Source organism: Aplysia californica, unplaced genomic scaffold (genome assembly GCF_000002075.1).
Source record: "Aplysia californica isolate F4 #8 unplaced genomic scaffold, AplCal3.0 scaffold00022, whole genome shotgun sequence".
In the NCBI taxonomy this organism is placed as follows: Eukaryota; Metazoa; Mollusca; class Gastropoda; order Aplysiida; family Aplysiidae; genus Aplysia; species Aplysia californica.
The window spans coordinates 1,812,071-1,823,549 of record NW_004797292.1 but is presented as its reverse complement, the minus strand read 5'-3'; the positions used below and the strand labels follow the sequence as shown (position 1 = coordinate 1,823,549).

The following is an 11,479-nucleotide window of genomic DNA, read 5'->3' as shown; positions in this document are numbered from 1 at the left end:
CGCACTCATAATAATCCATAAAGTTATTTAAAAAGATGAGGTAACAAATCTCCACAACATTCGCAGCACTGTGGCGTTACAATATGCTGACCTTATCCTGGATCGATAACAACAACAACATCAAAGGATGCAGTTCAAAAACAAGAGCCTGAAAATCAAGCACTGGTAATAAAGCAACAACCACTCAATCATATGGTCTTTACAAATGTCTGGCTATACAAAGATTTTTCTTTTCATTCTAAATGCACATGCAGTGGGAAGGAAATGGATAACAGAGCACTGCAAAGAATAATGAACAAATGAACAAGTGTGGTAACAGCTAAGATTTATTCATATTTACAATCCATTTACTTTTGACTACAATAATTAATAACAAACCTGGTTTCAATTAGTACCATTCACATACTGTTCTTAAACGTAACTCAAAAAGGATGAAATAAAGAAACTGCCATTTTTGTTATACATTTACGGCATTTGTACAAGAGTAGATTTACTTCATCTCTCCACAATTTTTCATCACTTGAGATACAAGAACCACTTGTAGTCTAAATATAATACAAAGCATAATTGCATTAAAACATTTAAAAAAGACAACTTCTCACTCACTCTCAAACATGGTAATCTATCACACTTCATCAAATATCAGAGCACCCTCTGCACATTCAATCATTTTTCCTTCAAATTGTGATTTAAAAAATGACACACATATTCTCTTTTCACACCACATCCAGTCAAACATGGTTAAAAATCAAAATCTATTTATTCCAGAACTATGAAAAGACAAAACTTAGTAGAAAGACGACACCAGCAACGACACTGCTTGTGATCATAAGCACAATGACCAGGATCAGAGTCACAACTGAACACAAAAGAAGATAAAATAAGATCAGCACCACTTGTTAACAGTTGTGGGCTTTGAAAGAAATATTTCCCTATCAATATCAGTTCAGAAACTCCTGGGCTTAAGTGCAGAGAAGCAAGTTTGAAGTATCAAGTTGAAATGTAAAAAAAGAGGTAATCAATCTAAATATCTAAATTTGTATGAAATGCTTGAAGGTCACAAGCCCAAAGATTGTGTCATATACTTTGAAGCCACGAAGTATGAATCGCATGTTAGGTTCAGGTATTATCTTTAAGTTCTGAACATCAGATGTCACATTTGTATCCATGACAGCATCAAATCTGAACCTAAATTTAAGGAGCAAGATATCAGTCCCACCCCTCTCCTTTTCTCCAATAATATTATATTTTGTACTCCTCAACCCCCCCTCCCCCCCCCACCAATCACCAGTCTCTTATTTTTTTTTTCAAAACAAATGTCCATTCATAATTAATTTTCTACAAGTAATGCATGCAAACTGTTAAGTGTCAGCCTACTTGTCATTATTCTCAGAAAAACAAAGAGAATAGGAAACGACGAGCCAAATACATGTTTCCCAAGAGTGTATTCGTACGTTATATACAGCGGCTAGTGTTCACAACAAGAGAGAAATTTGATGCTTGTTTGCCCGAAAACTTTTCTGTGCTCACATCTGACGCAACTTGGCCAACCTCTGTGACAGTTCATCCTGGTGAGGAGATGGAAAAAGTACTTAGGATGATGTTTCCAAATCAAACAATCAGTGTTTATCTACTTTTCTGTCTTTTACGACTGCTGAGCAGTTTGCTAGTTCGTTTGTTTAATAAAAAGGTGCACATCCACTCAATAACTCTCATTTAGCGCTGTTAAAAAGCAAGATAGTCACATAGAAATAACAACAGAGGGGGGAAGAAAAAGAATTAGGAAAAGCGAGTGGTGCCCCCCAACAACCTGCATGACCAGTATGCTTTTCATAAGGAATGATGTAAAGAATGCCTGTGAGATCAGAATAAGCTGAGTAACAAATGCTACAAACAATTTAAAAAACTGAAGTCTAATGTTTATACAACAATATTCTTGTTTGAAAGAGATTTGCAGAGTTTAAGTTAACCTATCACGAGGTTATTGCGACTATAGTCCTGGTCGTGAACACGAGCACTTGAAACCTGAACTTGTGTATAGAAACACCGGAAATGGATTACACTAAGTAAAACTCTTTTCACGGAAAAATTTCCTAGCATTTCCTGCCCCAAACAAGAATTTAGTCTCAGAATTGGAATAGAAAACGAACAGTCTAGGAATTTGTTTACATCAGTCACTAAGGCAGTAATCGAATCGGAAATGGCTGCATTTATATAAATGTTTTATCAGGATAGTAGTGATTCAAGAGAAAACAGACTTTTGTTTTAGTAGAGGTTTTACGGCGCTCGCAACTGCATAAGGTCATATGAGCGCCAAGGGGTGGATGTCAACAGAGAAGTCCTCACAGGGAATCAGGCTTACTCTGCTCACCTCTCAAGCTTCAACAGCACCAAGTCTGTTTCGATTTTCAAGGCACCCCGGAGATAGCGGGTCACAGGAGTGTGACAAACATACAAAGGAAGTAGAAGAAAATGACGATAGTAAGGATTAGTAAAGAAAAAGCATCAGTTCCCTGTTGTTGTTCAGGCAAAGTTATGAGCATGACATTGTTGGATCAGCCCATGTACAATTCACTTGAGCATTAGAGAGAGAAATGTCCCCCCTTTGAGAATGGCCTAAAGACACTTCAGTCAGTGGCACTGACCCGGGGGGTAGGAAAACAGACCGCATTTCAATGCAAAAAGTGTGAGGTATATCCCTCTGTGTCCCTGGCTGCTTTGAACTGTATCATTCACACAAGGACTAGGAGAAATTTGACACAACAACGTCAGGACTAACACACAGGCAAAGGCACTGACAAACAAACAAATGAAATCTTTGATAAGGTATTGTTTAGAAAATTTTTATCTCGTGTTTTTTTTCCACTCAATTTCACATTCAATGATGTTTGGTTCATATTTCTACCTTAAAAAATAAGGAAGTTATAAGCATTTTTAATGACTCACCCTAATTTTCATGAACTTCTCAAATTAATTTTCCTCTGGTGGACCGGAGAGAGAAATTAATTTGCCTCTTGAAGGGTTAAATGATTGAAATCGAATATAGAAAGGAAAGTTATCGAGAATAATAAGACTATATTTTTTTATGCACGCAAGAGGGGAGTGGTGTCCAAAAAACCCCACCATTCTCAGAACACAAATTTATTTTGCATCTCTCACATTATCACTGCTTCCTTTTCTCATTCTCTTTGCAAGAGTAAAATATGCATCATGTATGCAACCACTTACACTATCTATCTTGTCCCAGCTTTTACCCCATTTTAAACTTGGTATATATTACCAGAACATGGCAATTTCCCAGATTATGGTTCTGCACTTATTGAGTACCTCACTAGGTCTGTACAAAGATAATTCAGAGATTTAACTAGAACACACAACAATACTGCAATTAATCAAATAAGCATACACTAAAAAATCAAGACAATTTCCCCCTACAAGGTACAGACAATCAACACCCAGCAGAGTTGTTTTGTTTTAGTAAGTGTTTCATGGCACTTGCAACACAGTAAGGTCATATAAGTGCCGAAGATTAGAGGTGGAGAGTAACAAACACAAAAAAGAAGGAGGGGAGATAAAGACGATAGATGTTTGATAGGAAAGAAGAAGCAAACCACACCAGAAGACCCGCCAACCACCCACCCAGCAGATTTGACTTACCTGCTCCGCTGAAGCTTGTGTGGAGGCTGAAGCACCAAGAGCCGAGCCTTGGGCTGCTGGAAGGTCCATGTTAAGTTCCAAGCTAAAATGTAAAAGAATGAAGGAGAAAGAAGATGAACATTATTTCAATATGAAACAAATAAGGCAATAAGACAGAAGCAAACTGTTGCCAGCGTGATAAGATCGGATAACAACAAAATTGTCCAATTTGTACTTTTTTGCGCGAGTTTCATTTGCTGGTAAAAAATTTATATTCGAATAAACAACCAAAAGAAGCCTTTCTTAATAGTATAAAAATTGGACAACTCTAATCCATCCTTTAAATAAATAAGTTTTTTCCTTCTCCTGAAAAATTTACTAGATGTCACTTACCCGACATTATCATGATGATCACATGATGCTAACATCATTCTAAAAAGGGGTTCACAAAACCTGGTACGAACGATTGTGAAATTATTTAAGACTCAAGAATGGCGAAAACCAGTGCGACATAAAAAGACAATCAGACAAATGCATTGCCATTCCTTTTTCCGGAGAACATGACTAGCAATGGCATAATGCAGTATTGGTCGAAATAGTTATGTTTGAACTTATAAGAGCATTTGTGCTGATTTTTGTAGGTTATGAAAATATTTTCACAATTTCTATCTCAGCTTTAACTGTTAAAATAACGATTTCCGGACCCCACCCTCTTCGTTAATCTGAAAATGTAAACGATCTCACTACTGAAAAATTCTGGATGAGAGCCTATGCATTTTTTATAGATTTCTACAAAAGGGTGTGAACGCAAAAATGAAAAGACTTGATAGCACATATGGAAAGGAGTTGAGAGCAGTCTCCGGAGAGGTAAAAAGAGGAAAAGGAGGAAAACTGTCTACTACCCCTGAAATCACAAATTTCCTTGGATACACAGAAAAATATAACCACTGACAAACAAACAGAAATACGTGAACACACACAGCATTACAGAAACACACGCACAGAGGTATGAATAAAAACAACACACAAAATCCTAATCATAAAAAATATATCTTAACCAACTTCATTTGCAACTGTTACTGACACAAATACACACACAGATACATATAAAAAAATAGAAACACAATTTCACATCCAATACACAGTCACATACACAAACAATATTCTCACCCAGCTTCATCTGCGACTTCCTGCATCAGAGAGTCCACTTGGCCTTGAGGGGTGGTCAGTGTTGAGGAGTTCATCATCGTGTTTTCCATGACCTGAGACTGGACGTCCAAGTTCTCAAACTGCGTCTCAAACCTGTCCATCAGCTGCGAGATCTGTTGTTTGATGAATGGAAAAAAGTTGACGGTGACTTCCCACAAGGTATATATATATATTCACTAAAATGGAACGTGTTCTTTCACTCAAAACACTCAAAGAGAGAATTTCAATGACCCCTGGAAACAAATTCTTTCATTACTTTAATTTATTTCAGTCAAAAGTAACTTCTTGGAATTCATCCTCTGAACCAACATTCCTTGTTTCAAAGCACAAAATTCATCATCTATGTCATTTAGAACTCAAGGGAAAGGAAACTTTGAGAAAATCAGAAATACTTCTGACACACAGCCTTGATTACATAGAGAATCTTTAATTGAACTCACTTGCATCAGGGCATTTCATGGCCTAAAATCTGAAGAATGCCAAATCACAGTGAAATTATTCATTATAACACAACAATGACACTTTTGTGCAAAAAAGCAATACAACATACTTCATGATGAAAAAAAAAAACATTTTAAGATATCTTAAATGTTGTTTATTATGATCTTTAGAAAAGTGTGAAATTTTTTATTTACAAATTTTAAAAAAATGAAATTATTGGGCCTAGATGTAGATCGTTAAGTTTACTGTCATTCATCTGAACAGCCTTCACCTATCCCCTTCTAAACACTGAATCAATCTTCTTCATCACTAGACTTGTCTAGATTCCACCCAGGTCATTATCAAATATGGGTCCATCAGTTTGAAAATGATGTAACTTTCGTTCATCATCATGCCAAAACGTGTTTCAGGTTGTCTTGAAAATAAAAAATCTAAATTTCTTTGTTATCAAGGGATGTAGCTCAAACAATGTCCAATCAACTCATAAAGGAAAGAAGTTACATACATGTGAAGACCATCCCCGAAACACATCAGGTAATAACAGTAATTTAAAAAATGAGGAAACTCGAAACTTGCGTTAAAAGATTTCGGTATTGGCAGTATACTGTCTATCAATTTTTCTGAAACACTTCCAGGGTGGCAGTGAGTGAGTTAAGTTGCTTGTTTTGAGCAATACTCTTCCAGATACACACATACTATTTTTGTTATCAACGCTACTGCCTATATACATCCACATGACTGAAAAGCAGCCCGAGCTGGCTTCTCCGAACAAACCTTTTCCAAATTCATCGATTTCATGGCAGCCTCCATAGACTTGACAACACCAGCCATGGAACCGGTCACCTGGCGTGTGGTTACAGCTGTTTGAACTCGTGCAGCTACTGCATCAATACGAGCTCCCATTCGTCGGTAGTTCAGAGCCTGGTTCTTTTGCCTGATGGAATTTTCAGCATGGATTTTTGCACCTTCCAAGTTGCCTTTCTGAATTGCCTGTTGACAATGACATAGTTTACTTCATTTTATCTTCTTGTACTTTGAAGCATGAAAACAGGAAAGTTGAATGAATGAAGATGAGAGATGAAAGTGTTGTATGCTAAATGTTCATATGAGAAACTCCTCAAACTGCCAGAGACTGAAAACAAGCAGATGAATGCTACCACCACCCCCACCCCCTACCCCCTCCTCAATTTCCACCTGTACTCAGCCCCACCTCTCTCCACCCTTTCCAAATACCTATTATTGCTCGATCATTGTAGAGGGCCCTAAAATTATCCCTAGGCCCCTAAAAAGCTATAATACACTTATGTAATCAAATGTCAACATAGTTACTTACAAAATAATAAATAATTTTCAGCAAACTTTCTTTTAAATTATAAGTTGAAAGAAAGAAGCACATCAACAAGATAAGGGATGGTAAAGAAGTAAGATGTTTTTTTAAATGAAAAACCATCCAGTTTAAAATTAAAAAGAAATGAAAATGTTGTGTTGATCAAATTAAATGATCAAAGAAAAAAAATTGGGGAACAGATTGTGAATTCACAGACAGCCATTATTTAACTTAACTAATTAGAGCACACATGTCAAACATTCATAAAAAAAGAAACAATATTGTTCAAGTCTTACCTTTTTGAGTTTAACCTTCTCATCTTTCTCAGCCTTTTCAGATTTCTTGGCTTGCCTTTCAAGATCTTTAGCAGCAAACTTCAGATTGAACAGATGTTCTAGGCATCATTAAGGAAAACTGAAGTGTAGTACAAGGCCAATGTTTCACAATCTGTTGTGTACTGCGTTCATTAATCAACAGTACAAAAACAATATTCAGTTTTGAAATTGAATTTTTATGTCAGAGGAGCAGATGAAAATGGTAAAAGTAAAAGGCATGGAATTTAGTAAAGTAAGGCAGTTTTAAGTAAACGATCAAAATACACACACATAATTTGATCATGATGATCTCTAGGCTGTAGTTTTAAACTACTGACAGAGAGACCGCTCTCAGTTGCCAAAGCCTCTTCCCACATTGGCTAATTGATGTTCCCAGCAGGCGATGTCGACTGCATGAATGTGATTGAAACTTTCCTAGGTCTTCATGTTTTTATGTCCCTTCTATGTCTGAGTCAAAGACGTTATGTGAAAGTAGCAGAGTCAGGTTTTAAAACTTAGGCTACTCAGTTCCATCAAACCACTGGAATCAATTTTGGGTCAATGAGAATATAATAAAGGGTGTATTTTACTCATGGACCCATCTTGTGGTCAGAATAGAATTCTAAAGACTTTGCAATGATCTTGTTCACTTCTCTGCTTTAAATTTGCACACATTTTTACCGCAAATTATTACTTTATGAGATTATGGATGTTATTATTATATGAACTAATAGGTTCAATTGCACAGTATTACTTCACTTGTTTTGAACAACATGGGGGGGGGGGGGGGGGGTGCTTCAGGGGGAATCTCCCCCCAGTATTAAATTTTACTATAATTTAAAATGTTTTGCAAAATTAGCTTTAATATTTTCTTGAAAACAATTGCATTGTGAGGGTTTTAGTGGCCATGCCATATATGTTGAGTGTTGTGAAGCAAATGACAGTTTCACCCCTAAGAAACAGTGCATTTGTGTGCAGTTTCCAAAGTAACAATTTACCAAAAAGATAGCAGGATAAATTTTTACTTTCACTCCCGCACACAGGAGTGTACTGCTTTTGAAGTCAAACTGCACTATTTTTCCAGTAGATCACACATGATATGTCCACTAAAACAGTCGCAAATCAGTTATATTTCCAAGAAATTTCAAACTTTATTCATATATAATATATATTATTAATCAAAACATAAAAAAATCAAATTAGGGGGGAAAATGAGGTACTCTATGCAATTAGGCTTAGTGGAACATAGTTTGAATAAAAAACCATTGATATTTTAAAAAACTATTAATTTGTGATCATGTCATAAAGTCGTAATAGCGTAAAACGGATTTTTAAAATGAATAGAAAAAGGCTAGCAATACAATATAATTTGAGCATGAGACGGTAGTGAAATAATTATATATTAGCTAGTAAAAAAGATTACCTATAAAGCGTAATCCATTGTGTTATATGCATGTACGAACTTGGCTGACCTGAATCAGATTAGAAAACGTGAAGATACAGCGAGCACCTAGCACACCTCTGTGATTGGCCCAATTATGACGTGTTTCCGCCATCTATTTTAGTTGTCTTCTGGGGCTTTCCTCGCAAGTTGACTAGGTCTCACCATGACGGGCCCTGTGCGTGCGCGAGAGGGTGTGTGTGTGTGTGGGCAAGCGCATGCAAGTCTATATGTGTGCCTGTGTTTGTGTGTGTGTGTGTGTGTGTGTGTGCGCGTGTGCATGCACTTGTGACATATGTGTGTGTGTACAACTTTGAGGAGAAGGTAAATTTATGGAACGAGAATTCCTGAGATTGTATAAAAGATATAAAAACAAATTAAATTAATACCGAAAAAAAATAAGAAAGATATAAGACCGAGATGATCGAAGATTAGTTTTCTCCATACACATCAACCCAGAATCCAGCAGATGTTTTCCAAAAGCATTTAACAGTACTAATTTTGAGTTAGAGCCTAATTTATAATCTACTTTTAATACCTCTATTATTATATGATAACTTAACTCTTTATCTCCGGCAAGCCGCTCCCAGCGGCTCGTGGTCGGAACTGCAGTGCCGGTAAGCCGCTGACAGCGGCTCGGGCACATTCAACATCAAATTTAAACTTTTCAGCAATTGCCGAAAACAGGTCTCTTTTACTGGAGGTTCATTCATTATCATTAAAGTAAGTACTATAATAATAATAGGATAGGTTCGCTTGTTTCAATTAAAAATAAAATGACCCATTTTTATTTAGTGTGACGTTTTTGTCATTTTTAGATTTAGTACCAAAAAAGGGGACCCCCCGGCAGAGTGGATTTACCCTCTCGGAGATAAAGAGGTAAGATTGTACACTAGACCGGACCACCGGTCGGAACTACTTACTCTAGGGTGCCCCTGGTGCCTAGTGGCCAGCTATTCTTCCTTTCCGAGCTCCCCTACTCACTCTCCTACTCATTTTTCTACGTCCTCATCCTTCAACTGCCAACAACCGACTGACGTCTCTTACCGGGTTTTTCAGTCATCACGACCATGCCACAGTGTACTTTGACCCACGACCCTGACACCTTGAGGCCAATAGGTCAATCTAATCACTTGGTCCACTATTCTTATTTGCTCACGACTCTGCTAGCCTAGGCTAGGCCTACTCCTGGTCCGGCAAAGTACAATGGAGGGCGAGAGATGCGCACGAGAGCTCATTTGCACAATTGCAACCCCCTCAGCCCTACTCGCGACTCGGCGCGTGCTTCAAAGCAAGGCTCGGCCTGTTCCAACTCTAATTAGATCTCTACCCCGATTGTCCACACTTAGCTCCATGGTTCGCTCATGTTATTGTTTATTGTGTGTTTGTTTTTAAATTATTGCAGGAGGCTAGCCCCTCTGAAACCCCCCACTGTTGTTACATTGTATCATGTAAACACGATTGTCCGCTCATGTTATTGTTTTGCATTTGTGTGTTTTCTTTATTATTGTTTACAGGGGGGCAAGCCCCCCCCCCTTCCCCCCTGTTGGTATGATACACACGGTGGTCCAAAAATTCTATCCCCTACCCACCCTCAACCACTAGAGCTACCTCCCGCTCACCTGGCCTCGCCGCTGGCTTGCGGTGTGTGTGAAGTCGCCAGCGGAATTACCTTTTGTCCACATGTAGAAAACTATGAGTGCATAGACGTAGTTAGGCTAGGCGTGCGTAGTAATCACGGGCCGAGACGGGTGGCCCGGTAAAGTACAAGGAAGTGGCTATTCTCACCCGGGGTGAGCATAGAAATACGATCGACCTCTCACCCCGGGTGAGACCTGCCACCGTAGGCTATTCTCACCTGGTGTGAAACAAGACCTGCTTTTCCTAATTTCGGAATACTTTCTATCGATGTGGATGATCAAATGGATAAAGGCAAAGAAAAGATTACGTTATAGCACAAAAGTTTAGTAAGCTAATTTTATCGACAAAGATGCTATGGCTATTACACTTTTCGAATCGAGCCGAACTACGGGGGTCGCCATTTTGTTTTGCTCGGAAGTTCTCGCAAGATCTACTCCTCCCCTCTTCTCTCTCTCTTCTGTCTCTTTCTGAATACTGTCTATCGGTGTGGACGATCAAATTGACCAAAACAAAGTAAAAAAATGATGTTAAAACACAAAAGTAAATTAATCTGGTCGTCTACAAAGATGCTACGGCTATTTAACTTCTCGAATCGAGCCGAACTACGCGGGTTGCCATTTTGTTTTGCCCGGAAGTTCTCGCGCTACTCCTCTCTCTCTCTCTTTCTCTCTCTCTCCACTGCCCACAGACAAAATTGTACGCTTTTAGTATGCTAACAGTAGTAATGGAACGTTTGTTCACGGCACAGAATTCTACAATTTTTCTGTAATCACAGTGTAGAATACTGTGGTTTAGGGTGAACATACCACGCAAATTTGGTTGGGCTAGATCTAGGCTATAACGGTGAACGCGCACCGGGAGAGAATAGCCAAAAGACTCGCCTGCACTATTAATAGAGGTGGCCAAAGTACAATCCAGCCAATATAGAATAAATAAAGTTAAAGACTAAGGCGGGGTTTGCCGAGACTAGATCTAGATCTAGATCTAGATCTAGCTAGATCTAAAAAATATAGACACATTTTATGCCTTATAAAATATAAAAACAAACAATGCAGACGAGGCTTTCAATTTCAACCTCGCACACAACACATTTTCAAAGGATACTATCCATACTGGACATGGTGATGGAGTGAGATGTAGAAACTGTGTCCAAGCAGACTAACGATCTTTAACTGAGACGAAAATCAAACAATCAGGTCACGTTCTATTCTGAATCACGAAATCAGAAATAGATGTGGTGTATCCTTCCTTTTCTTGTGACTATTACTATTGCACAAACCCAACCCACAAATACATGCCAGGTATATCAACTGGTCCGGGAGAAATGATGAATAAGGAAAGAAGCCAACTTTGTTTTAGGGAACAAAGTAGACGATAGCTGGGCGAATGAGACAGATCACACCCTGACTGATAATTGTATTAAATAGAAAAAGTGGAGAAATAGATCTAGTACTTTGTTGCTCTTTTCAA

At 38.1% G+C, this 11,479-nt stretch overlaps 1 protein-coding gene across 1 annotated transcript; it reads right to left on the bottom strand.

Moving 5' to 3' along the window:
* Positions 1–308: 308 nt before the first annotated feature.
* Positions 309–11,329, bottom strand: LOC101863639 (charged multivesicular body protein 1b). Its single transcript, XM_005090832.2, has 6 exons — positions 11,114–11,329; positions 6,910–7,007; positions 6,061–6,276; positions 4,807–4,958; positions 3,658–3,739; positions 309–1,568 (listed from the first exon to the last, which is right to left on the bottom strand). The coding sequence occupies exons 1-6, from the start codon at positions 11,127–11,129 to the stop codon at positions 1,527–1,529; spliced, it is 606 nt and encodes a 201-aa protein (XP_005090889.1). The 5' UTR covers positions 11,130–11,329; the 3' UTR covers positions 309–1,526.
* Positions 11,330–11,479: the final 150 nt, after the last annotated feature.

Excerpts from the sequence above, each read along its gene's own strand:
- LOC101863639 (XM_005090832.2), bottom strand. Across the intron at positions 6,277-6,909 it reads AGAAGGTTAAACTCAAAAAG|GCAATTCAGAAAGGCAACTT; the intron begins GTAAGACTTGAA and ends CATTGTCAACAG. Across the intron at positions 1,569-3,657 it reads CACAAGCTTCAGCGGAGCAG|GATGAACTGTCACAGAGGTT; the intron begins GTAAGTCAAATC and ends TCTCCTCACCAG.